The following is a 27,733-nucleotide window of genomic DNA, read 5'->3' on the forward strand; positions in this document are numbered from 1 at the left end:
CCTCTGGTCAGAAATCAACTTCTAATTATTATATTGTTTTTATGAGAAAATTTATTTTGTCATAGTTACAAGGAATGAAAATTAGTGAAAACGGTTGCTTATAATTAGTAATAGCATACAGTTTTGTGGAGGTGTAGCTTAAAATGGACTAGAAGGTATTACAGTCTATATCTTGAACAAATATTTAACTGGTTTTCTTTCCAGTAAGTACAAGGTGGATTGCGCATGCCTCAAAGAAAATCCAGAGTGCCCTGTTCTGAAACGTAGTTCTGAATCCACGGAAAACATCAATAGTGGTTATGAGACCAGAAGGAAGAAAGGAAAAAAAGAAAAGGATATTTCAAAAGAAAAAGATACACAAAATCAGAATATTACTTTGGATTGTGAAGGAACAGCGAACAAAATGAAGAGCCCGGAAACTAAACAGAGAAAGCTTTCTCCTCTGAGGCTCTCGGTGTCAAATAATCAGGTACTGAACTGTGCTCTGCTGATCCTTGATGAAAGAAGTTAACAGAAGAAAATTAGTTTGTCATATTTTATCCTCTTTTTTACATAAAATGGCTTAACCCTTTTAAGTCCATTCTGTTATTTAATGAAGTACTTATAAATGTAAACTACAGGTTCTGCTAGAATTCGTACAACAGTTGTTAAACTTTTAAGAAACAGCTCACCCAGCAAATCCTTGTAGAACTGAATACAAGATTTTCCTTAAGACTGGGTAATTAAAAACATTCTTCCAGATGCCACTGTCCTTATGTTTATAATAAATGTTCTTATTTAAAGTCTTAAGCCATAATGATTCCTTTCCTTTAATATTTGGGACATAATGAAATCAGTTCTATAGGGGTGACATGATTTTTGAGAGGAAGTTCTTTTAAAAACACATAAGATAAATTTGGGGAAAGAGTTTGGCCCGTACTTCTGCTTCACCAGGAAGTATTTTGTTATATGCCCTCTAAACAAATGGAAGTTAGTTAAGAGGGACCTTTTAAATGTGAAGGTTAAGTAAGCTTTTATTCGTCTTCAGTGTCTTATCTTCTAAGGATAGTTTCCCTTAAGTGTTAAATTGAACAAACCTTTATTAAGCACTTGGTATTTGTAGGCACTGGGTTTTGTGAAATAATTTATATGTTTATGTGTTGGTAAGAATATAAACTTAAGGCTTTGTGGACTCTATTGATAAAGAACATTATTGACTAGAACTTTGAAAAACAAAATGATTTGACTGCATGATTTTGAAAAGTTTCCTGAATTAGGAACCAGTTTTAAGTTTCTGGAATGGATTTAAGTACTATTGTAATTTTTATGTTTAATTAGTTCTGGTTGAAAGACATTTAAAATACATGGTTCTGTGCCTCTAGTTTGTAGATGGAGTAGTAGTTTCTATAAAGCAGTCATTTCCATTTTTCAGGAACCAGATTTTATTGATGATATAGAAGAAAAAACTCCCATTAGCAATGAAGTAGAAATGGAGTCAGAGGAACAGATTGCAGAAAGAAGAAGGAAGATGGTAAGTTGGAAGGCCAGTAGCAGCTTCATGCTGTCACGTGGGTTTAGTGACACTGCTCTTCCCAAAATACTTGCTGCTGCTGCCTTTAGGAGGGCCTTTACCTTGTTCTTTGAAGTTAGCAAACATGATGTGTCACTGAGCATTTCTATTTGGCTTTGTCATTACCATTCAAGTAACTTCCACTAATCTTTTGTATTTTCACTGTGTGTTCATTAGACAATTTAGAATTTCTGACATTTAAGAAATAATTTTTTAACATTTTTGAAGCAGAGTACTATTAATAAATTATAATGCCAGAATTACTGTTCAAAATGTTTTTCATTAACTAAATGTATCCTTTCTCTTCATAATTTAATGTAAAACAAAAATGGAATTTTAAAGCTTATAATAGCACTAAATAAATGGGTTATGCAAAAAAGAAGAAAACCCACTGTTTGGCAGCTGCTATTTTTGCATCTCATACTGCTATCATAAAATAAGGTTTTCATTAAAATAAGTTTAGTATTTATACTCCTTGTACTATTTATTTGAAATATCTTAACGTATATAAAAACTAGGACAAGATATTTTCTTAAAAATCCATGGTAATTTAGCAATTGATAGAATGTCTACTAGGCCAGTTAAGAAGATATTATGATATAGTTTGCCTTAAGATTTGAAAATGACTTTATATACCAACTGATGATCTTAGTACGGGTTTTCCCCACTCCCCTTTATATGCTCCCTTGTTTCCTGTTTTAGTGATTTTCATGTTGTATTTCATGGAATCTCAGGTGTCATATACTTAGCGGTAGGATCTTTGGATTTTGGTCATTGTAGGCCTGCTTAAATGTAACTCTCTCTTATTGCCTTGATGGTCATTCCTCTAACACTGACATACTGTTGATGTTCAAAATTGCAAAAGCAATGCAGAACTGTTTCACAGCCTCAGGATTTCAGAAGCACTGCTCTGATGGGACAGGGTAGTGTTAGGAATAGGAGAGAAGAAAAACAAATATAGGAGAAAATACTGGAGGAGCTTGCTTATAAAGAAAAAGGAGTTCTTCCTCTACCTAAAGGAATTATCTTGAACCTTTTTCAAGATTGGGTTACATCTAATAAATTACCTGTACCTACCCAAATTACCTATGGCCCTTTCTTGACTAGATGTTCAATATTGGCCAGTTCATTCCACAGTTGCCACAGCCTTGTCTTTGCAATAATCCTGCAGAAACTTTTAGAAGATCACTTTAGGGTATGATTGGTTTCTGTATGAGGCATGCGTCTGATACAAATACGGCTTTAAGGGCTATAACAATGCTTTTGGAGGGAGAGAAATGAGAGGAAAAAAGAAAACTCAAACCTGGAGGTTTGCTATATGATTCTGGGGCTTCTTTTAAAATACTTCCTTCTTTCAGTGCTGAGAAAGTTAGTGGAACTTAGAACATCCTCAGTTTGAGATCTCAGAAGGAAAGAGAAACGCCTTTTTGTTGGACATGATGGAACTTTGGATAGGTAGACAAAAAGGCGTACTTGGGAATCTGGTTTTGTCCAGATTTTGCCTACTAGTATGCTATATTAATATAAATGAATACTTCTTTTTTTTTTTTTTTTTTGCGGTACGTGGGCATCTCGCTGTTGTGGCCTCTCCCGTTGCGGAGCACAGGCTCCGGACGCGCAGGCTCAGCAGCCATGGCTTACGGGCCCAGCCGCTCCACGGCATGTGGGATCTTCCCGGACCGGGGCACGAACCCGTGTCCCCTGCATCGGCAGGCGGATTCTCAACCACTGCACCACCAGGGAAGCCCCATACTTCATGTTTTTATATCTGTTTTAGCATATTCATTTTAATATATGCCACTAAGGTGGTTGTGCAGCTGAGTATTTTTCATAGGAATAAACAAACGTAAATATTTAGAATTTGGTATTTTGAAGGGATATGAAATATTTTTTATTGAAGTATTGTTGATGTACAATATTGTATAAGTTACAGGCGTACAATAGTGATTCACAGTTTTTAAAGGTTATACTCCATTTATAGTTATTATAAAATATTGGCTATGTTCCCTGTGCTGTACAATATATCCTTGTAGCTTATTTTATACCTAGTAGTTTGTACCTCTTAATCTGCTACTCCTATATTTCCCCTCCCCCCTCCCTCTCCCCACTGGTAACCACTAGTTTATTCTATATCTGTGAGTCTGCTGCTTTTTTCTTATATTCACTAGTTGTATTTCTTAGATTCCACATATAAGAGATACCATACAGTATTTGTCTTTCTCTGACTTATTTCATTTAGCATAATGCCTTCCACATCCATGTTGCTGCAAATGGCAAAATTTCATTCCTTTTTTATGGCTGAGTAGTAGTCCATTGGGAATGGACGACTACCATTGTGTGTGTGTGTGTGTGATATATATATACACACACATATATATGTGTATATTGGTCACATCTTTATCCATTCATCTGTTGATGGACACTTAGGTTGCTGCCATATCTTGGCAATTATAAATAATGCTGCTGTGAACATTGGGGTACACGTATGTTTTCAAATTAGTGGTTTTGTTTTCTTTACACACTGAGAAGTGGAATTGTTGGATCCTATTTATTTTTTGAGGAACCACCATACTGTTTTCCTTAGTGACTGCACCAATTTACATTCCCACCAACAGTGTACGAGGGTTCCCTTTTGAAGTAAGTATTTAAAAATCCTTGGCTCCTTAACCTGTAGCCTTCAAAGTCACTGTACTGTTGTTAGTTGTAATTGCTATGTTTGCCTGGATGTTTTAATTATAGAATTTTTGCTATAGTCAAATGACTAGAATGCAAAAGCATGCATCCTAGAATTCTTGAATCTTAAGCTGAAATACAGTGGGTTGAAATACAATAATACGGTAAGTTGAAATACAGCAGGCTGTTTACACTCACCTGGTTTCAAAACAGGGGTACTACTGAGTAGACTCTCCCAGGTCCATGGTAGTTGAGTTGAAGTTAGGTGGCCATAACCTTGTCAGAGGTTAAGTGTACAGAACGGGGTTAGATACTGGGAAGCTCACCTTGTTTTGATGAACAGGTGGTTGATTAAAGATATAAAACCTTCGAAAGATTTAAATTCAAAATGAGGCTTGCTTCCCCTCCTTCACCCCACTTATAATGAAATGAAAAGAACCTCCTTTGTAGTATCTTTTAATATTATATTTTCAAAATACTTCTCCACAACCTTATGGAAAGACTACTTTGGGAATATAGTCTTGGTAATATTTGATGGCCTATTATAGTCAGATTGCTTAAACTGGAGTCCCTGCAAGGTGGTTCAGGTGGTCTTCACATGTAGGAGGATAGAAATTTGAGACCAACAAAAGGATATGAAGGGATAGTCACCTAGCTATGAGTTTCTTAAGCCTGTCAAGCATCTAGGACAATCTAGAAATAACTGTGTATCACTAGAATATAAACTACGTAAGGGCAAGGATTTGTAGGGCTCATTGCCTTAGCCCTAGCTTCTAGGGGAAAAAAAAGGTCTGTATTTTATAAAAGTAGGTGGTCTATAATTGAGCTTATTAGATGTTCCTGGCAGCCATTTGAGGAAAGCTATATAGATAGGCCCATGAGTGTGAACTAACTGAAGCTTATAGTCCAGGCAGGATGCAGGATTCCCCACAATTTTCTCAGCCTTGATCCTTCACATCAAAAAGTATTCCATGGAACTCTAATTTAAGATGTTTTGTGAAAGAGTTTTGTGGCCAGTTGACTTTAGTAAACAGTATACCTTGCCCCCAACTTCGAGATTTCCAGTATACATGGTGTGTTTGAAACCTCTTGAGAAATTCTGTTTACGTCAGCATTTCCTCAACTTGTACGTCCTTGCAACTTGTCTTTTTGTAGTGACACCTTTGACATCCTGCAGATTTTTATTCCATAGAAAAAACACTCTGAGAAAACACTACTATACAGAATCCATGCTCTTACTAATGTCTCTAGGAAGTGACTTGATTTAGAAGATCAGTTTAGAAGATGCAAAACGATTTTTAATAATAGTAAACTATAGGGAGGGTAAATTTGCCAGAAAAGTCATCTGACACATATTGACCATCTTACTTTTCTCTCCTCAGAGCATGACTAAGTTAATGTTGATTACTAGTTTTAATTTTCTAAAGTCCCATTTTCTCCATCACAGTGTTTAGGAATTGTTTTTCCAAATATGAATAATTAATGAATGGGTAATTAATCATAGTATCGACTAGCAAAAAGGAACCTGTTTATTTTTATAGGTTGTCTGTTCAAACGAAATGAGGATATTCAGCTTCAGCTGCCTTGTAGTAAATTCAAGATTTCCAAAATCTTGTTTAAAGACTTCATTACATACCTTCAAATTACAGTGATATACATGGTTTATAGAATGTATACACAATTCTTATTCACTTAAAAATTTGGGTGTTTGTTATATGCTGAGCACCATTTAAAGTACTGGGTGAACAAAAGAAGGCAAGGTCCCTGTTCTGGAGCAGCTTTCACGGAGGATAGGGTGGAAGGAAACACAAACATCCAACAGGAAAGAGTAACTGTGAAGTGAGACTAGACCAGCATGTGGTGGAAGAGACGGAGACACCCTTTTGGGACAATTTTAGTGGTAAGAATAAATTCCCATTCAAAAGGTTAAGGGAAGTTAGTTGAGTAAGAAGTCTTTTAATTTCTCTATTTCAACGCTGTAAGTAATTTGGTAGGTTGGCCCTGCCATTTCCCTTTACCTTTAAAAGGCAACTTTGTTGTTTTTGTTTTTAAGAGCCACTTCCTACTTGGTATAGTAAGGTAAAAGAAAAAAAAAAAAAAGGAAATCACAAAATACCTAAATGTCTTCATTTTGTTTCCTTCTCAATTCTTACATCCTACTACTAGCAAATTTCCTTCTAAAGCCACTGTAAGGCATCCAGAGTACATACGCTTATTTTCACTCAGCTTCAAATTACCAAATATCTCTAATTGGGATGAATTCTAACAATTTAGTCAGTGTAGTTTATTTTTTCAGTTGTGATATTGTATAAAACTTTAATTCGTGTTCTTTATTATGTAGTCCTTGAACTATGTGGACCTTAGGTTTTCACCATTTTTTTTTGTTTTTTCGGTACGCGGGCCTCTCACTGCTGTGGCCTCTCTCATTGCGGAGCACAGGCTCCGGGTGCGCAGGCTCAACGGCCATGGCTCATGGGGCCAGCCTTTCTGCGGCATGTGGGATCCTCCCGGACTGGGGCACGAACCCGTGTCCCCTGCATAGGCAGGCGGACTCTCAACCACTGCACCACCAGGGAAGCCCATCACCATTTTTTTTTTAATATAAAAAAATTTATTTATATTTGGCTGTGTTGGGTCTTTGTTGCTGTGTGCAGGCCTTCTCTAGTTGCTGCGAGTGGGGGCTACTCTTCCTTGCGGTGCAGGGGCTTCAGTAGTTGTGGCTCGCGGGCTTAGTTCCTCCACGGCACGTGGGATCTTCCCGGACCAGGGCTCGAACCCGTGTCCCCTGCATTGGCGGGCGGATTCTTTTTTTGGGGGGATTTTTTTTTTTAAATTAGTCTCTGCTTTACAACAAAGTGAATCAGTCATACATATACATCTGTTCCCACATCCCCTCCCTCCTGCGTCTCCCTCCCTCCCACCCTCCCCATCCCACCCCTCCAGGCGGCCACAAAGCACCAAGCCGATCCCCCCGTGCCACGCGGCCACCCCCCACCATCCATGCACCCCACGCCCGGCAGTGTATACACCCCACGCCTGGCAGTGTATACACGTCCATGCCTCTCCCCCTCCCCGTCACAGCCCACCCCCCCTCCCCATATCCCCAAGCCCACCCCCAGTAGGTCTGTGTCTCTATTCCTGTTTTACCCCTAAGTTCTTCATGACATTTTTTTTCTTAAATTCCATATATATGTGTTAGCATATGGTATTTGTCTTTCTCTTTCTGACTTACTTCACTCTGTATGACAGACTCTAGGTCTATCCACCTCATTACAAATAGCTCATGGCAGGCGGATTCTTAACAACTGTGCCACCAGGGAAGTCCCTCACCATTTGTTGAATAGGGGCTCATACAAGATCTCCATAGTCTCTTCCAAGTACAAGGTGACATGATTTCAAGTTAAATTTGTGTTCCAGTGTGTTTATACATTGAAGCACAAAATTGTAATAAAAATTCTCACTGTACCCACTCCTCAAGTGATAAAATCCTGTAAAGGGATATTAAGCAGACTTTCTGCTTACAGAAAATTACTGTACTCTTGTGTGTTACTGTAAAGCCATAAACTGAAAAACGTCATAAAAGCAATCTGTAGATCGCATCAGAGATCTCTCACAGTTTGTTTAGTTCAGCACCCAACACTCCAGCGTTAACAACAGTGTTGGTGTTAACAACAAAAGTCAAAAGTCGACCCTGTCTGATTCTAATTATATACCAGGGTCTATCAGGTGCCAAGCTCATAGAGAGTAAAAATGACTTTTGAGGTCTGAACAGTCAGCGGCTTGGAATGAGTCCTGATAATGAAACATGCAGGTCCTGGTGGTAGCCTTATGTGACAAGTATCATCTAAACTACATCCAGCTCAGATGTCAGGGTCTATGGACAGTCTGCTGGGGCTAATTAAGACTCCTAATTTCTCTAGTCCCCTGCACAATCAGCTGTAATTATCTCAAGCTATATATAAAACTTATCAGTTAGATCTGTAAAGTGGGTGGTAAATTTTCAGTCATTACATACTGTATATCTGGTTGTGTGTGTCAAAGAATACACTGATGAATATAAAAGCTGAATGACATATGAACCTTAAGGAATTTAAAATAAAAGTAGATTAGTAACTAATGTTTCATTTTTCTTCACATAATAAAAAGCATGTTTACATTTTCTAAAGTGTGTGTTTTAAGATGAAGCTGGGTTAAAGCTATTGGGATACCTGTTTAGTGCTTTCAGTTAATAGATGTAGTAAATGTAGGAAGAGTTATGCTTTATTTTGCATTATGTAGTGTGTCAGTGGTTGGTAATTGGAAAGAAGAGCAAACCAGGAGCCTGGAAACTTGGATAATAATTATGGCTCTGCCTTTGAGTGATTCACTTAATACACGTGGGCTCTGGTTTCTTCAGCAGTGTAGGACTAGATTATTTTTAAGATCCTGACCAGCTCAAAAAGATCGAGTCATCTCGAAATAAAGGATTTTGCTTTGACTATCCATTAGCTGCATTGTTTACCAAGGGAGTTCAATTTTTAAATGAATTAATTTTGTCTTTACATCAAGTAATTTTATCTTTGACCCTTACTCTATCTAAAACAAGTGAATAATGGACCATGTCAAGGACACTTACTTTGGCATAAATTTGTATTTATCTTAGGAAACCTTGGATAATCATGACATAGAAAATATCTCCTCTGGGTGCCTGGCCCGTGGGTAAATTTATTTTATACATAAAATGATTCTTGCTAAGACAAGTTTGTTTCTTTTGGAAAAATGTACTTTTCCCAGATTTATTTTTAAATTTATAAGCACAATAATGAACCCCTTCTTTTTTCTACCCACCCCCGTTCCACAGGTGAAGCAATTATGAAAATCGTATTTTTTAGTTACTCCAGACTTCTAAATTTAGGGTTTTAGAAAAGCCCTAATATATTGAGACAGGATTTTTATAGAAAGCCATAAATGAGAGGGAGTCGAGTAAAGTGATTTATAAGACCAGAGACATGAATTATCTAAGGAAAGAATTCAGCTTTAAAACTTCCAGTTCCAGTAAAGAGATCCTCTTTTGCCTATGTTCTTTATTTTAGTGTCTTATTATCCATCCCAGACCAAGAGAGCTAAGATGCAGATATGTGTCCATGAACAAGTAATCTTACCTCTTTGGATCTCAGTGAGGATAACGCATTTTATAAGACTGACACATTTGCAGTATGGTAGTTTGTTTTCACTAATTATAAAGTTCTCAGAAGAGTTTTGTTTACAAATTTCCCTTACCTAGTGGAACAATGAAAGAAAAAAATATAGGAAAGAGTAAGTAATAGTTTTCATACTGTCGGTGTCTTAATGCTTGAATCTCTGCTGATAATTACTTGAACTCTAAAGCTCTGATATTGAGAAGAGCATGCAGCCAGACCTTGAGTTATTGATTTTTCTCTCCCACATCGATGACAATAAAGGAAGAAAGACGAATGGATCTGAGCCTCAGGACCTGGTTCTTTCCATTTGGAGAACTGGACAGTTGATGGACATGCTTCCTGTTTCTGGTTGAAACCTGAAGCATTTGCCAGGCCCCCTGGGCAAGGCTCTGGGTCTTGCTTTTAATGTTCTCTCTGCAAAGAGAACTGACGCTCAAAGGAACTCTTGCTGTTTTCCAGTCTCTGCCTTGAACTGTCAGTGTAGACAGGAAGAGCAGAAGATAGAGGAATGCCTTATAACAATTATAACAGAGGGCAAGAGAGCCAAAGGAGAAATAATAACACCTAAGAAATGCCTATCATTTTCCAAGTAAGGTTGGAAAACTTCACAGATATTTTATATTTGAACTCATTAACAATTCTGTGAAGTGTAAATATTGTTACCCACATTTTATAAGATGCTCAAAAAGGTTAATAACCAGGGTTGTTACATTGCCTAGGGTCACAGAGATAGTAAATGACTGGTAGCATCATGATTTAAACCCAGGACTTCACCCCACAATATCCTGCTATGACATGTCAATATATTCACTCCTTACGTTCATATGGGTTTAACCTTTTCAACATATTACCTTAGGAACTTTGATCTTATTTTTAAAAGGCTGCCTAATGTATTATTGAGGAAAAAAGATTTTTGGTTTGATAAAGCAGGGTCGTTCTTGAGTCTTTTTTTGGTTTTGCCTCACCTTTATCATTGACATACAATCATCCAAACATTCCTTTCATTGAAATATATTTGTAATGACAGGGTTTACCAAGATGTTTGGGATTCTCAAAGATCTCAAATGAATATAAATGTTTTTAATCCCATATCTACCATCAAAAGAGGTGTTTTGCTAACACCATCATAGAAATTTTTTTTTTAATTTGCCATGAACATTTGGACTTTTGAATTTTACTTCAGAGCAGTATTTATTATGTTACTGTAAATTTTGTAGACAAGAGAAGAAAGGAAAATGGAAGCAATTCTGCAAGCTTTTGCCAGACTTGAAAAAAGAGAGAAAAGAAGAGAACAAGCTTTGGAAAGGATCAGCACTGCCAAAACTGAAGTTAAAACGGAGTGTAAAGATGCACAGATCGTCACTGATGCTGAAGTTATTCAGGTATTATTATCCAGGTCTAGTTTTATTGTCACACTTAACCACTTTCCAGTAAAATTTCCACAATTTAATTACATCTATAAAGGATTTTTGATGTGATGTTAGCTTTTCAATAGCATTTTTCAAATCCTATGAGAATTTAGACTTCAGCTATGAGACTCTACTTGCTTTGTTTTTGAGAGTAAGAAAATTTTTAATTATGTCAATTTGATATATATCAGAATTCATAAAGACATTTGGGGCAGTTAGCTTCTGAAGCAGATTGATGCCATTAGATTTCAACTACTAAGTTATATAAACATCGTATTAAAAGTTCCATTCTCTTTTGAATTAGGAACAAGCAAAAGAAGAAACTGCTAGCAAGCCAACTCCTGCCAAAGTAAATAGAACTAAACAGAGAAAAAGTTTTTCTCGGAGTAGGACTCACATCGGACAGCAGCGTCGGCGACACAGAACTGTCAGCATGTGCTCAGATATCCAACCGTCTTCTCCTGATGTAGAAGTTACTTCACAACAAAATGATACTGAAAATACTGTACTTGCAATAGAACCAGAAAGTGAAACTGCATTAGCAGAAATAATTACTGAAACTGAAGTTCCAGCACTTAATAAATGTCCAACAAAGTATCCCAAAACAAAAAAGGTATGATTCTTAATGAATGTAAGAGCTGTTTTTTAACAGATGTCTTACGATGTTAAATGTATTCATGTTTTAGGAATCCAGTCTATAACATCTCATAAGGAAGAGTGATAAAGAGTCATAGTTTTTATACTAGCAAAGTTTTAAACTAAGAATGGAATTGCAAAACTGTAAAATCAGTTAATAGAAATGTTTGCATCATTAAAATATCCAGTATATCAAGGCTTCCTTTTAGTATTGCAATTCTGATTTCTAATGATTTAATTTTGCCTACTTTATGTACTAAACTACACTTCTCAGAAACAACTAGTTTGAGATGTGTTATCCTTTCTTTATTCTTTGTAGTTTTTATAAATTTCATGGTAAAGGTAGATTACAACTAAATGTGAAGAAATTGTTGATTTCCATAGAATGTAGTAGAATGTGAAAATTTATAAGGAAGGGTAGTTTCATTTTAATTTTATTGGAGTGTAGTTGATTTACAATGTTGTCTTAGTTTCAGGTATACAGCAAAGTGATTCAGTTATACACATTCATACATGCATTCTTTTTTAGATTCTTTTCTCATATAGCTTATCACAGAATATTGAGTTCCCTTTGCTATACAGTAGGTCCTTGTTGGTTATCTTATATATAGTGTGTATATGTTCATCCCAAGCTTCTGATTTATCCGCCCCCCCCCGCCATTTCCCCTTTGGTAACCTGTAAGTCTGTTTCTGTTTTGTAAATAAGTTCATTTGTTTCTTTTTTTAAAAAATTAGATTCCACGAGTGCTATCATATGATATTTGTCTTTCTCTGACTTCATTTAGTATGATCATCTCTAGGTCCTGCTGCAGTGAACTCTGGGGTGCATGTATCCTTTCGGATTACGGTTTTCTCCGGATATGTGCCCAGGAGTGGGATTACCAGATCATATGGTAGCTCTATTTTTAGTTTTTTAAGGAACCTCCATACTGTTTGTACCAATTTACATTCCCACCAACAGTGTAGGAGGGTTTCAGGAAGGGTAGTTTTAGATCAATTTATTAATAAAAATCTTTCAAAAACTGTCAGATTTAATAAAGCAATTGTGGTCAACAATCACTGAGATAAACCACCCTGAGTTTTACAGGAAGGCCAGAAATACAGAACACCCTTATGAAGCTTTGTTTTTCTCCCATTCTGAGTACAGCAGATTGGAGCAGATACCAAAGTGCAACCCTTAGGCTCTCTGGGCGGTGGGGTGGATCATAAACGGATCCTTCTCACGCCCTTCTACAACAGAATGCTCCGAAACCCACTTTACCTGGTCTTCGTTCTTACCAAACTCAGTATAGTTTGTAGGTACTGTGAAACCCACGAGAAGTATACTTCGTAAGTATCTAGGAGGAACCTGGGAGTATACTTCAGTGGCGAGTCAGAGGATTAGACAGAGACGATCTAAACACAGCTCTGATTTGAAGTCTGTGCTCACCTTTGCACCGTGGATCCTGAACAAGCAAGCCAGCACTTGATGTTGACAATGAGCAGTTACTTTTGCCCACTTCGGGAGGACAAAAAGTAGCCGCAGATTTTCTCTGTAATTCGGATTAGTGAGAAAGAAAAAAGATCCATGTTTAAAAGAAAAGCTACTTTTGGGAATTCACTGGTGGTCAGTGGTTAAAACTCTGCACTCTCACTGCTGAGGGCCTGGGTTCAATTCCTGGTCTGGAAACCAAGACCAAGCTGCACAGTGCAGGAAAACAAAAAAAAGGCTGCTTTCTTGATTACAAATATGACATAGTCCCTGCCCTTAAATTATTAAATGACTAAAACTATTGTGACACTATAGATTTAATTCCCTGGTCTTGAGATATAGGTTCCTGTATCCTGATTCTCTAAGGAAAAAAAAAAAAAAAAAGCCTTTTTCCCACAGGTTTTGCGTATGATATATACTGTTATCTTAAACAACATTACTGTTTGACAGAGTACCAAATTATCGTGATTTCCTATAATGTAAAGACCTTCTTCAGTTTCATACATGGCACTTATTCTGTGCCAGATACTCTATGAAGAGCTTTGGTTATCTAACTCTTGTAATCCTTACAATAACCCTATTTGTAGAGCTCGTTTCTCTCATGACCCTTCTTTTATAGATGAGGATTGAGATGTAGAAAAGTTATGTAACTTGCTTGAGGTTACAGCAAGTGGCAAAGCCGGGATTCACACCGGGGCAGAGTCTGTTGCAGACTCCCAAGTGCTTTAGCCCCACTGTTGCTTGTCCTAGAAAGGAAGTTTACATACATTGAAAAAAGGAAGGAAAGAAAAGATGCCAAAATGCTTATAGTGATTACCTCTAGAAGACAGGATGTGGGTAGACTTTTTTTAATGTGTGTATTTCTGTATGTGTATTGTGAGAATGTATGTGTAAATACATATAGTTTTTTTACATATTCTACAAATTACATTTATAATAAAAAGGAGTATAATTTGATGACTAGATAGAAAAGATATAAATGCCCACACAGCAAAGAAAATGTGCTTGAGCTGAGAAATGTAATCCTTATTTCCATGCCCATTACATCTGAACTTTCCTAAATAACTAGTTTTTTAAAAAACAAAAAGTTGAGTAATCATTATACTTTAGGATCAGGTATATTCATATAGCCAGTAAAGATTGAACTATGTACATTGTAGATGCAAAAAAATAAACAGAATCAAGAAAGGGATTATGTGAATTTTCAAAGTACGGGAACTTAGAGATTTCAACCCCCTTAAATCATTAGTGATTGTCAATGCCGACAGCTTAAAAAAAAAAAAAAATATATATATATATATATATATGCACTGGCCTTATCTGGAGATTCTGATGGGCAGCCAGAGTAGAAAAACACTGCCTAGGGCTTCCCTGGTGGCACAGTGGTTGAGAGTCCGCCTGCCGATGCAGGGGACACGGGTTCGTGCCCCGGTCCGGGAAGATCCCACATGCCGCAGAGTGGCTGGGCCCGTGAGCCATGGCCGCTGAGCCTGCGCGTCCGGAGCCTGTGCTCCGCAACGGGAGAGGCCACAACAGTGAGAGGCCCGCGTACCGCAAACAAACAAACAAACAAACACTGCCTAAAGTCTGACAAACTAAACATTTTACACATAATATAGAAGCAGTTTAGTGTTTGTGTTTTTAAGATAGTACTGAGGTCTCCTAGATTTTTACTATTTTATAAAAACTATCATGTGTTTTGTTCCTACAAAGTATAATTGTGTAAAAAAATTTTAGTAATAAGTGTAGGTAACCAAGGAAATGCAGAATGACTTATATTGACTTCTTAGACATCATATATGAATGATTTAAATTAATCTCTCATTTTAGATAATGTCAGTTACAAATTTGGTATTAGAATATTCTATAGGAGAATCTGTATAATTACATATATAGTGATCCAGATCTTCCTTCTCTCTAGCACTTGGTCAATGAATGGTTAAGTGAGAAGAATGAGAAGACAGGAAAACCTTCAGACGCCCTTTCCGAAAAGCCTCTGCGCATAACTACAGACCCTGAAGTGTTAGCTACGCAGCTCAACTCTTTACCGGGCCTCACGTACAGCCCGCACGTCTACTCAACTCCTAAGCACTACATTCGGTTCACCTCACCGTTCCTTTCAGAAAAAAGGAGAAGAAAGGAGCCTCCTGAAAACACTTCTGGCTCGTGCAAGAAGGTAAACTTTGCTTTGGAGATGAAAATCCAGTACGAGCCCGAGGCCATTCTCATTCCTTAGTCTACCAGGCCTGGTAGTGAAATGCTTTTGGACTTGGCTGTACAGTTATAGGATACGTAAACAGCTACAAACTGATTTCTCTTCATTTATTGTTCTGTGTATTTCAGCGGTGGTTGAGACAAGCTCTGGAAGAAGAAAACTCAGCAATTTTACACAGATTTAATTCACCCTGTCAAGAAAGATCCAGAAGTCCTACAGTCAATGGTGAAAATAGAAGTCCACTACTATTAAATGATAGCTGTTCTCTTCCAGGTAGAATTTCTTCTCAGTGTTGTTCTAGTGTGGAGAATGTGGCAGGATATATATAGCATATATATATATATATTCTAATGATTATGTACCTTTCAAAAGAAGCACATTGTTACATATATTTTCTCTTTTCTGTCCTCCAAAGTTTTAGACGAAGGTAGACATGAAAACCTTAATTTGAAGTACCATGTACAATATGTTGGGGCTTATGGTTGAATTTTGGGCCTAGTTGGCCAGCTGTTTTTCAACAAGATTCAGAAGGACTCTTAGAAATCAGTTAAATTAGCAGCTGTACTTGCAAGATTTCTTAGAGCCCCGCCCCCCACCAGGCCTGTAAGCCTTCTGGCAAGATAATATGCTTGCTAACAGTGAAAATGACTAAGTTGGGGGGCGGGGGGGTGGGGGAGAGATTGCTTCCTGTTATCTTTAAAAACCGTGGAATTTAGTTTCGGGGTGAAAATCATAATTACGATTGCTGAAGTTTTTTCATCTTTCCCAGAATATATTACAGATTATAGCAAATAGCAGCAGTATAATTTTGTATTTCACCAACAGATTTAACTACCCCACTAAAAAAGCGAAGACTCTATCAGTTCCTAGATTCTGCTTACTCAGAGACCTCCACGCCTACTCCGTCACCATATGCTACCCCAACTCACACAGATGTTACTCCTACGGATCCATCATTTGCCACTCCTCCACGGGTAAAGTCAGACGACGAAGCTTGTAGAAATGGTTATAAGCCCATTTATTCACCAGTTACCCCAGTAACTCCTGGGACACCGGGAAATACCATGCACTTTGAGGTGAGAAAAAACAGAAACAAAAACTCATGGGGATGGGGTTTCTTTAATAGCTGTTTTTTTCTCCCTTTAATAATTAGCGTACTGAGAGCAGAAAAAAAAGTTCTTAAGAATCTAAGAGCGAAAATTTGGAACATGCATTTGTGAATTTAAACTTTATTTTTTATTAAAATGCACATAACTTCCATTTCATCTGACTGATATACAAAAGTCAGACTGAATGACTATGTGTATCAAAGTGACCTTAAAAGCAAAATATAAGGGGAATGGAAATAAAAAAGTTTAAGACCAAAGTCTGTGTAGTAGGAGTTTCTCATTTTAAGTTCTCATTTCTATAAATATTAATGTATTAAAATATAATATAATTAATTAATGTTTGTTAACATTTTAATTTTCAATTATGATTATTTCTTTTATGTAGAATATTTCTTCCCCAGAAAGTTCTCCAGAAATTAAGAGACGCACTTATAGTCAAGAGGTAAGGAGATATTTAAAAAGGTTTTTATAAATCGGTGACTTTTCCCTAGTATCATTATAAATTATTGGTAGATTGAATGTAACTAGCTTCCAAATGTGGTTATTTGTGTAATTTTTTTTTTTTAATTCTGTAAACAGGGCTTTGACAGATCTTCAACCATGTTAACATTGGGTCCTTTTAGAAATTCTAATTTAACTGAACTCGGTCTGCAAGAAATAAAGACTATTGGTTATACCAGCCCTAGGAGTAGGACTGACGTCAGCAGGCAGTGCCCTGGAGAAAAGGAATCTGTATCAGACCTTCAACTGGGACTCGATACGGTCGAGCAAGCTGCCTTACATAAAACCATGGAAACACCTGCACATGATAGGACTGAGTCTAACAGCCAACTGGAATCTGCTCACGCTGGACGGGGCCCAATGTATTCTTCCTGGGTAAAGAGTCCCGACAGAGCAGGAGTTAACTTCTCAGTAAACTCCAACTTGAGGGACCTGACACCCTCACATCAGTTGGAGGTTGGAGGAGGCTTCCGAATAAGTGAGTCAAAGTGCCTGATGCAGGATGATACTAGAGGCATGTTTATGGAAACACCTGTGTTTTGTACTTCAGAAGATGGGCTTGTATCTGGTTTTGGACGGACTATTAATGACAATTTGATCGACGGAAGTTGCACACCCCAGAATCCACCACAAAAGAAAAAGGTTACAAATTTAACGATTTATAGTCCTTTTAATAGTGTTTTTTTCATACTACTTCTGAGGGTAATAGTAGTTATAATACGTATTGTGTAAGGCATTCATACTTTATTCATATTGAATTATTGATATGTACATTTTTAAACCTTTTGTAAATGCTCAGTGAATTAGATAATGTTTGCAGAGAGCTAGTGATATGGAAAATTCCTATAAGGAGCATGGTTTCAGAGATCGAAACCTCAAGGTGATTTATTTCACTGAAAGAGTAACTTTTAAAGATAACCACTTCCCAACCAAATAAACAGAATTGAATAATATTTGTGTTCTTACTACCCTTATTTTACATAGAACAGGAAGAAATGCGTCTTTCCTCATCCTTGATACCTACAGTATTTAGGCCATGGATATAAAAGTATTTATTATATAAATAATAAGTTCCTTGATTTACCACCATTATTTGGTTGGCAGACATACCGAGACAATTAGAATGCCTTATTTCAGATCAGTAGGAGAGACTACAACACGTATTTTATTTGTTAATAGGCTTATTGCTTTGCAAGTCGAAAGAATTTTAGTGATGTGTGCTTTTAATTTTTATAACAGAGTCCAGTTGGCAACTTTGTGGGAAGCAATATAGTATAGTGGAAAGAGCACGGGCTTTCAAGTAAGACCTAGGTTCGAATCCCGGCTCCAACACTCACCAGCTGTGTGACCTTGAGTGAGTGAGTTACTCAATTTCCTCATCTGTAAAATGGGGATGATAATATACCTATTTCATAGGGTTGTTGTGAGGATTAAATGAGCTAATGTATGTAAATCATCTAAATACAATGCCTGGCATATAGTAGGCATTTGATAATTGTTAATTATTATTGTTTGTTCAGAATCAAATTATTTTATATAATTTTCTTAATGTAAATATAGTAATTCTCTTTAGAAAAAAAATAGATTGACACTGACATATAAAAACAAGGATAAAAGATTTGCTTTTCCCTTATCTTTCTTGCTTAAGGTTTCTCTATTAGAATACCGGAAAAGACAACGTGAAGCTAGGAAAAGTGGCTCTAAGGCAGAACACTTTCCACTGGTTAATGTATCACCTCACACAAGTGGAAACTTGAGCAGCAACAATGCTGATGGGTGTGCCAACGGGAATGAAAATGGGGAGCAGGCAGAAAGCACTGCTAGCCTACCTTTACCAACACCAGCTACCGTTTATAATGCTACTTTGGAAGAAACCAGCAATAACTGTCCTGTTAAGGAAGCTTCTGCCAGTGAAAAGAATGAACCAGAAGTCCAATGGTAAGCCGCCTGTTGGAAAAAAAAACCTAACTAACTGGTAACTTTAGAACTACAAGTAATATACCGTATATTGACAGTAGTCTTTGTTATTTTATCATCCAGTCAGGATCTTAACTTTCTACATAGCTGATTTTGAACGGAGCTATATTGGTAAAGATTGGTAGTATGCTATTCTGAAAAACAAAGTTTTTGTTAATCAGCTGCCTTCCTGTTTGTTGTTCTCCTAAAGCAAGGGTTTGTGATCATAGTTTTGACAGATCCTTTTTGCTGATAAGAGTTTTAAGCCAGTTAAGTATTTCCCTGCATCATTAAAGGTCCATTATATCTACTCCTTGATAATTTTCACACAAATATTCCTCTCCAAAGAACCTTTATCCTAGTCAACATCCGGCAGTTTCTTTGCCACCCTTACCAGTTGCCTTGAGAGAACAGCCATGTTTAGTGTTTCTTCGATAGGAATAGAAGAAGCTGGATACAGAAGGGTCCTGCAAAGTGCAGGAGGCCACATTCATTTTGCTCCATGGTTCCTCTTACCTCGGAGCTTCCTGCTAGCCTTATAATCCAGACCCAAGGTAATTTGTCAGGGGTACATGTGGTCCCTTTGGTAACCTGTAGTGATGTTCTGAATGTTGTTTTGCTACCCCCCCCCCTCCTTCAACAGCCCCCTCCTTTTCACCAAGAAATTGCTTAAGACAAAGGAATGGCGTCTGCCTGAGTTCTTCAAATCAATGAGGATAAAAGTCTCAGTTTTGGGAGGTGTAGGGGGCGGGGCTGGGGAGCTGTTTTCAAAGCTTTTCCCCAAAGAGCAAAAGAGGCTCTTATCTGAGAGGCTATGTTGGCCATCAAGGGACACAAACTGATGTTATGACTTGATTTTAAAGGACCGCCTCAACTTCAGTGGAGCAAGTGCGAGAGAGGAGTTACCAGAGAGCTTTACTACTCAGCGATCACCGAAAAGATAAAGATAGTGGTAAGTGAGCTTGTTCCTTTGCCAAAAAGTGGAGTCAGCTCATCACTCTGCACCCCCGTTCTGCGCTTCTAATGTTCTCTTTGGGTCTGCTTCTGCTTCATCTCTAGGGGGAGAGTCACCCTGTGTCCCATGTTCACCGACTCATGTTCCGTCTTCACCTTCATCTCATTCAAATCACATTCCCCAGTTGCAACCCAAGGGCCCAGTCCCTTCTTTCAATGAACTTATGGAAGGTCAGTAAGCAGATGACCTATCATGGTTGTTGTTTTAAATACCTTTTCAGAAAGGAAAGAGAGAGCCTTTATAAGACGTTGGTTTGAATAGTAGAATGTACGTCCAAGTGTTAGTAAAAAGCGGTTATTTATCGTGCAGTTTTACATTTTCTGTGGTTCCTTATGCTTTACAGATCCTGATCCTGAAAATCCAGAACCCACGACTACAAGTGAATGTGTATCCCCAGATACTTCCCAAAATACTTGTAAAAGCCCTTCAAAAATGAGCAAGGTAATAACATTGACCTTTGAACGTGGCCCTTCAGAAAAGTGGATGGTAATGTGCACGTGGAGGTTTTTCTCATTTCTGGACGCTTTTCCTGTTAAAGTTCCAATGTGCTGAACGTACTGCAGCAGCTTACATTGGCTCCAAGAGTTCCTTCCCCCTTCCTTATCCTGGTGTCCAGGAAATTCATAGTCTTTTTATAAAATATTTGACCGGCCAGTTAGTTCTCTAAAAACAAACGGTCAGGTGACATTCTTAATTTAAAAGAAATGCTGCCTCTATCCTGGATCATGAAGACATGATAACCCAGTGGGCAGTATCTTTGGAAACTAACGATGAGGAAGGCTGAGATTGATTTTTTCTTTTTCCTTAAAGAACGCTGTTACATATTCAAGTAGTCTATCCTTGGATTACCTGTATTTGAACACTGGAGAAGGTATTACAAATGAAAACAGTTTGGGGGAGCAAGTTTATCTACCCAAGCAAATGTATCCTTAGGTGGAGTATAGACATTTCAATTATGGAATTGAAACTTGCCTGCAGTGTTTAAGTGTGGTTCTTTCAGAATAGGAGTCAAAGACAGGTTTCACTGCTCAGGGAAAAAAAGGCAGATTAATTTCCTTAACTTGTCTTCAATAAAAATTCAGGGAATTCAGTTGAAGCTTATTATTGGAACTTGCTGAACTACTTAAAAAAACTGGCTTTTTTTTAACATCCCAAGCCTCTGCAGCTGTCCTCCTCTTATTCCCTGCCCCCGTTAAAATGAATATTTAGCTAACATTCAATACCAGTAATAACAAACCTCAGTGTACATAAAATGTTTCTAAAGTTTATATAAATTTGTTTTCTTCTCACAGCCTGGTTCACCGGGACCTGTAATTCCTGCCCAGCCACATGGGAAAATACTCACAAAAGCAGATTCCCATTGGGAGGGAGCAGTGACTGTGTCAGAAGCTGAGAACGGTGTCCACCTGAAGACAGAGCTCCATCAGAAACAGCTGTCAGGCACCACCCAAGCACTTTCGAAGAATCCTCCTGCACAGCCGCTGGGTCGCACTTCCTCTGAGCACCTTTCCCAGAAGCTGCCTTCTGCGCCCGGGAAGTCGCACTGTCCTCCGTCACCTCACGTGGAAAATCCTCCGAAGTCGTCGACGCCTCACACGCCTGTACAACACGGTTATCTCTCACCAAAGCCTCCTTCGCAGCAGTTAGGCTCTCCCTACAGGCCTCACCACTCGCAGTCCCCTCAAGTGGGAACACCTCAGCGAGAGCCTCAAAGAAGTTTTTACCCAGCAGCACAGAACCTGCAAGCCAGCACGCAGCAGGCCCCGGCTGGAGCGCTGTTCCCGCAGACGCCCTCAGGACAGCCCCCGGCAGCACTCAGTCAGCAGTTTACGCAGCCGAGCCTGGGCGGCGCCGCCCCGCCCCCCCCTCCGCCCCCGCCGCCCCCCTCCTCCTCGTACTATCAAAACCAGCAGCCCTCCGCAAACTTCCAGAGCTATAATCAGCTGAAAGGCAGCCTTTCCCAGCAAACTGTGTTTACATCCGGACCAAATCAGGCTCTTCCCGGCACCACGGGCCAGCAAGCCGGTCCGGGACACCACGTGACTCCAGGGCACTTTCTGCCTTCGCAGGCCCCTCCCGTCCACCACCAGCCCTCCGCGGCCGTAGTCCCCCCGCCGCCTCCCCCGCCCCCCGCTCCAGGACCACACCTCGCCCAGCAACAGCCACACTCCGTAGCGCACGGCGTGGGGCCTGTCCACGCTGTCGCCCCTGGGTCTCACGCCCACTCTCAAGCGGCTGGACACCGTCTGCCACCGCCCCCTCCCCCTCCCGCCCCGCATCACCATCCACCGCCCCTCCCCTCCACGGGGCTCCCAGGTCTGCAAGCACAACACCAGCACGTGGTGAGCTCAGCCCCTCCGCCGCCCCCGCCGCCGCCGCCGCCGTCCGGTGTCCTGGCTTCCGGGCATCACCCCCCATCGGCCCCAGCCTTACACCACCCCCCTCATCAAGGACCTCCACTCTTTCCTTCGAGTGCACATCCAGCTGTACCACCGTACCCCTCACAAGCTACTACACATCACACCACTCTGGGGCCGGGACCCCAACACCAGCCTTCTGGAACAGGGCCACACTGTCCTTTACCAGTCGCAGGTCCTCATCTCCAGCCCCAAGGACCAAACGGTATTCCCACACCTACCGCTTCAGGGTTCTGTCCTCATCCTGGCTCTGTGGCCCTGCCACATGGGGTTCAAGGCCCTCAGCAGGCATCTCCAGTGCCTGGACAGATTCCAATTCACAGAGCACAGGTGCCACCGACATTTCAGAACAATTACCATGGTTCAGGGTGGCATTAAAATGGACTCCAAAAACAGTTTTTAAAATGTTCTGTAAGATAAACTGTATATTTCCTATGTACCTGTTAAGGTGCTTTTTAAAGCTTGTACATGAAACTTTGTATAAAACAGCAAAAAAAACACCAGTGCGCTCTCATTGTATTTTTCCCATTTTTGCTTTTTAAAAAAAATTCCTTAAAAAAATGTGCTGTTAAGCCAGTGTAGGTATCTTTTATTTTGTAAGTGAACATTCCAGCTGTTTTTCTGGCAGTAGATTGGATGCCACATGATCTTTAAATTTTATTGTTGGAATTAAATTCATTTAGTGAATGTTTTCTATATTATTTGATACATATGCATTAAACACACGGCTCAGTAAGGGCAGTATGAGGATTTTCTATCAATCAGCAGTTCTGTGAGTGCATCTTATGTATAAAAAAATGCAATACAGATTTTTAGTTTGGTGTGAGGATGGCTCATTTTGTTTTATCGGTTATTTGCAAGCAAAATGTAATTTAATGTATAGATGATTTTTAATGTCTCCTGACAAACTGTAAATACTGCATTTCTTTTGCGTATATAATCGCTTACAGCTTTTCTCCTTTGACATAGAGCAGTGTACATATGACATGTCTTTGCAAAACTGTGTGATCTTTGTGAAAGTAGTACCGTATATGGCCTTTAATTCCTCTATTTTAAACATACTGTCACATTGAAGCACTGGTTGGGCATTTTAATTCATGTTAATAAACCACAATTATGTCAGTTTTACCAAACTGTCCTCCACCACTTCTGAGATTGGGGTCTGTTTAGGCCAGTGTTTTCACGGACGTTACCTTTTCCAGGTAGAGTTTGTAAGGAGCCTCCACTGTCCTTCGCAGCTACTACCTCAGCTGGACGGGACTGCAGCGAGGTCAGGAGGCGGTCAAGGCTTGTTCCTGGAAGGTTCCTACATGTTATTGTTTTGCAGGAGCAGGAGCCACGAGAAACTACTGTGCTACGTAAATGCTGCACACGTTTGCTTACATCTGACATCGTACAAGATGAGTCCATGCCATTGACGCGTCCCATGATTCAACTATAGACTAATTTACAGCTGTTTGAAAATACGGAATATTTTACCTAAAAACACAGGAATATCTAATTTGTACATGTTAGAACATGACTGAAATGTCCTACTGATGAACCAAAATTAGTTGAAAACCTTAACATTTACTGTCTAGCTATAGTATTTAAAAGAGCAGCAGGAAATTTTACAATTTGTTTTGGGTGCACAAAACTAAAGGAAAAAGGCATTCTTAGCTCTCTCAAGTGAAATGAAAATGGCCTCTCAAGGGAACATTTTATTGCTGAAATACAAAATTATTAGTAATTATTTTGGAATAATAAACTCTTTGTCTTCTACCTCTCAGGAGGACTAAGTATAAACCAATAGTAGTGACAGTATCTGTCAACACATAGTTCACCATCCAATTACTTGACATAATTGGACACAGTATACAAGTTCTGTGTATTGGAGAAAAAAGGAAACAGACTAAAATGACTAAGATTGGCAGTAGTATGTCATGTTTTACACTTTTAATTTCCATTTCCTTTTGAAAAACAGCTACATTAACACAGCTGTGTTTAGGGCTCAATCCTACTCAAGTTTTAGAAGAACTTCGGTCAACTTTGCCATCCTTGATTATCAAACAAGATTCTACTTACGGTATTTGCTAAAGAAATACCTGTCCACGAAGAAGTGGCTTTATATCATCCAGTCATCCACCCCACCCCCGCCACCAACAGTTTCAAACAGAAGACAAAGTTAACTAGCATAGTGAACTATGAATATTCACATCTCTTTAAAAGGACTGTCCTAAAGATTTTAATTCCTCATAGTTTTAGATTTGCCTACTATATAAATGTATACGGAAGCTTTTCTGTAAACTGCATTAATTTCTAAAAAAATTAATGGAAGAAAACTGGAATTTAAGAAGTAATTTCACCGGCAGATACAAACTGAAGTTCTCTACCCCAGCTTTTAACTAGCTATGGATGATCCAAGTACGGGAAGAAGCAAGTTAGTAAACCAGTTTTCACCTAGAAAGCTAATGCTTTTTTGAAGCTCCTATTATATCCACTTTTCCTCTGCCTTGGGGCAGTTCTAATTTCCAGACAGCCAGCTTCTGAATCTGCTATCATCACATATGTGATCCAGCGCTTGTCATTTTCCATGAGGACTTCTCATGGACTAGAGAAAGGAAAAGATAGGACATTCCACTAAAATCACGGAGCTGGCCCTAGTGTTGTGCACAACCAGTGGTTCTCGCTTAGCTTATACGCATTCATCATCATCAAGCCCCCAAGAGTCTGCTAAAACCCACACCATCCCTAATACAAATGTATATTCCTTCTAGAACAATTGCTTTTACCTGTATAAACTAGTTAGGCTATTTTATCCTAAATGAGAGATCCTTACAAAGTTCGCAATTATCTGGATTATTTTCTAACATGAGCCAAAACTGTAGTAGACAAATTTCATTCAAGTGTGCCATAACCCTGATAAAAACTCTTATGGACTTAGGGAAGACATACGTGAACTCCGTGGTTCTCGTGAGAATGGTTCCTGTGCAAATTGTGGATGGCATCACTGGTCTACAGCCACTATCTTTCACAGAACCGACAAGGTCACCTAGAGCCTCAGGAGAAAAACTTAGCATGCACATTTCATAAATGAATGGTATCTTCCACCTCACAGCGATATGATCTAATGCTAACTCCTAAGAGGATTACGTGTCTTGTTCCCTCACAGTGAATACTGTTAAAAAGAAAAAAAGAAAACTGACCATGTGCAAACAAAATGTACCTAGTATGTTTTTGATGAAACATGAATGAAAAAGGTTCACAGAAATTCTAGGTAATGGATCTACACTACAGCATCTTTTCTAGATCCATATCCTACCCTTACAAAACAATGCATGTTTTCCTCGTATGAAGCCGTAAGGCATGTTCTACAACTACAGTTCCTGCTACAGGAATGCTGATACTTCCTTTAGTTCTCGTTACACTACATTAAAGGGACAGCAAATGTTTATTGATTCTATCGCTTCAAATACAGGCCAACGACCAAGGCAATGTCTGGAAAAGAAACCCAAAACACTTTAATTTTTAAGACAACTGCAAGCACCTCAAACAATGGATTATTGTTACAACACTTGTTATCTTTTCACAATCTAGTTATTGCAAAGGCATATGGATAAATGTTAATGGACAAAGTCAAGAAAAACGAGGCACCTTGAGGAATGTAAGACAACAAAAAATTCAATCCACTGATTTCTAAAAGAGGAAATGTACCTCTCTCTATATATTACGTTCTAAAATTGTATTGCCTACTAGGGTTTGTGTTCTGGATTCTACAGTTTTAGGAAATGCATAAACAAAATTGTGTGCAATCTGCAAAGGGAAAAAATCATTTTCTCAGCTTCAATGCATGGAAAGACAATGAAAAAGCTAGTAAAGTGTGTTGTAGCCACACACGAAACTGTCTCTGGAATGAATGCAATCCCTGTTACCTCTGAGATGTTAAGCGTTCTGCCCACTGCACTGCAAATTGTACATATCATACCTTGGTTCTAGACAAACACGAGCAAGCATTTCCAAAAAAATATATTTTTTCACTCCACACACTGAACATGTTTCTCTTGTCCAATTTAATCTATGTAGAGTTTAACTTACAGGGCTTGGAGGAGGCAACACCACATGGTACCAGGCCACCACATTTTTAAAGGGAAATTGCTTTTTCCTTACAAGTACCTTTAATTTAAAATATGCAAAAATATGAATGGGAGTGCTAAACTATAATACGCATTTTAGAATGAGAAGCATGTCTTTTCTTTGTATAAAGTGCCATATAGGGAATGATATAACCCAGAGCCAGCTGTTTAAAATCCAATGCAAAAGGACTGTCACGGAATGAAAAGTATGCACAACTCCTCGGAGTAGTTAAAGTCCATTACATGCAACTTAGGCTACAAAGCACTCAAGACTGGGTAGCTTTTCTGAAATTTGAGTCCCCATCCCATATTTAATGGAAATTAACATTTACAGGGTGCATTTACATACACTATAATACAGGAATGATGTCCCTTTGCCAGAAGATCAAATTGTACATTTCCGTGCTATTTCTTGGTTCCAACTTGATAATTCCTTAAGATTGTAAATTATATAGTACTCAGCTAAAATATTTCTTCATAAATAGTTACAAAACCTGCCAAAACACAAGGAGGAAAGTATTTTTCTTTCAAAAAAATTGACATTTGAATGTCACACAACACAAGAAACAATGCTTAGAGACATGTTATTGTTTCCAGAAGTAAAGTGGGTCAGTAACTACCAAGCTGAAGACAAAAGACTGCCCTTTCCCAGGATCACAGTGCACGAAAAAGCAAAACGTCAAACGACAGTACCTCAAAGCAAAATAAAAGGTCTGAGGATGGAGCCAGCTCACTTGTAATCCTGTTAAGAACGAGAGTCCCCCTTTAGGGCCAATGCACTGGACAACATGTGCCAGCTCAGAATGCGTGTGTGCAGAATCTGCTAAGAATTCAACCAAGGATGCCGCAGGCATTCGCCAGCTGAGGCTCGTTTTTCTGGAACCATTTCTAACATTGGGATCAGGAAATCTGTAAACTGTGCAGCATCTTCATGGGGCCAACCATACTTTTCCACAAGTACATCAAAGAGGCTCCAGGGCTTCAGCTTGGTGATGTGCCGCAGCTCTCCTACAGGGAAAAACAGGCATGTCAAGAAAGTTCCAACTGTGCATTTCCCATTGTTGGTCCAGCCGGGTTCTTTACAACGAAGCAGATACCTACCTGCTCAACAGTACATGACAACAGAGGCCAGCTTTCCCACAGACGAAAATGTCACATTTCAAGTAAGCTTGGTGAATATAAACAAGGGTTCATTTAAAAAGGAAGAATTCATTTGTATCAGTTCCAAGTTTCTTTAAATAAGCAGAGCATGCTGAGGATGCCCAGAATATTTTCATTTGCAAAGACCGACCCGAGGCACTCTCCCCAACTTGGGATTCTTTGCAAGTTGCTTAGAAAAAGCTTTAAGATACATGGACCATTTTTTCTGCAGGTTACCATTTTCCTCTGGAAGAGCGCTATTCAAGAGAACTTGACAGTAGTGAGAGTGGAGGTGGACTGCATAGGTACTGTCCACCATGGTCGCTGCCAGCTCAGCGTGGCCACTGAGC

At 38.9% G+C, this 27,733-nt stretch overlaps 2 protein-coding genes across 12 annotated transcripts in view; one reads left to right on the top strand and one right to left on the bottom strand.

Annotated features, from left to right (window-relative positions):
* The window catches only part of KMT2E (lysine methyltransferase 2E (inactive)), an 87,528-nt gene extending 64,571 nt beyond the window's left edge, over positions 1-22,957 (top strand). For 2 of the 3 annotated variants that reach the window (XM_082631871.1, XM_082631872.1), the window contains 14 exons: positions 205-469; positions 1,412-1,510; positions 10,620-10,784; positions 11,116-11,424; positions 14,840-15,094; positions 15,262-15,406; positions 15,959-16,209; positions 16,628-16,684; positions 16,822-17,385; positions 18,392-18,681; positions 19,563-19,651; positions 19,759-19,884; positions 20,058-20,155; positions 21,007-22,957. In XM_082631871.1, the coding sequence (XP_082487997.1) occupies positions 205-469; positions 1,412-1,510; positions 10,620-10,784; positions 11,116-11,424; positions 14,840-15,094; positions 15,262-15,406; positions 15,959-16,209; positions 16,628-16,684; positions 16,822-17,385; positions 18,392-18,681; positions 19,563-19,651; positions 19,759-19,884; positions 20,058-20,155; positions 21,007-22,509 (4,216 nt within the window). In that variant the 3' untranslated portion in view covers positions 22,510-22,957. The remainder of the gene's footprint in view (positions 1-204; positions 470-1,411; positions 1,511-10,619; positions 10,785-11,115; positions 11,425-14,839; positions 15,095-15,261; positions 15,407-15,958; positions 16,210-16,627; positions 16,685-16,821; positions 17,386-18,391; positions 18,682-19,562; positions 19,652-19,758; positions 19,885-20,057; positions 20,156-21,006) is intronic. The other variant, XM_082631873.1, reaches the window with a different exon arrangement.
* Positions 22,958-24,037: 1,080 nt separating this feature from the next.
* SRPK2 (SRSF protein kinase 2) overlaps positions 24,038-27,733 on the bottom strand; it is a 237,020-nt gene continuing 233,324 nt past the window's right edge. For all 9 annotated transcript variants that reach the window (XM_082631888.1, XM_082631887.1, XM_082631886.1 and 6 more), the window contains one exon: positions 24,038-27,251. In XM_082631888.1, coding sequence (XP_082488014.1) covers positions 27,067-27,251 — 185 coding nt within the window. In that variant the 3' untranslated portion in view covers positions 24,038-27,066. The remainder of the gene's footprint in view (positions 27,252-27,733) is intronic.

This window comes from Mesoplodon mirus, assembly GCF_964341445.2.
Source record: "Mesoplodon mirus genome assembly, chromosome: 9".
Lineage (NCBI taxonomy): Eukaryota > Metazoa > Chordata > Mammalia > Artiodactyla > Ziphiidae > Mesoplodon > Mesoplodon mirus.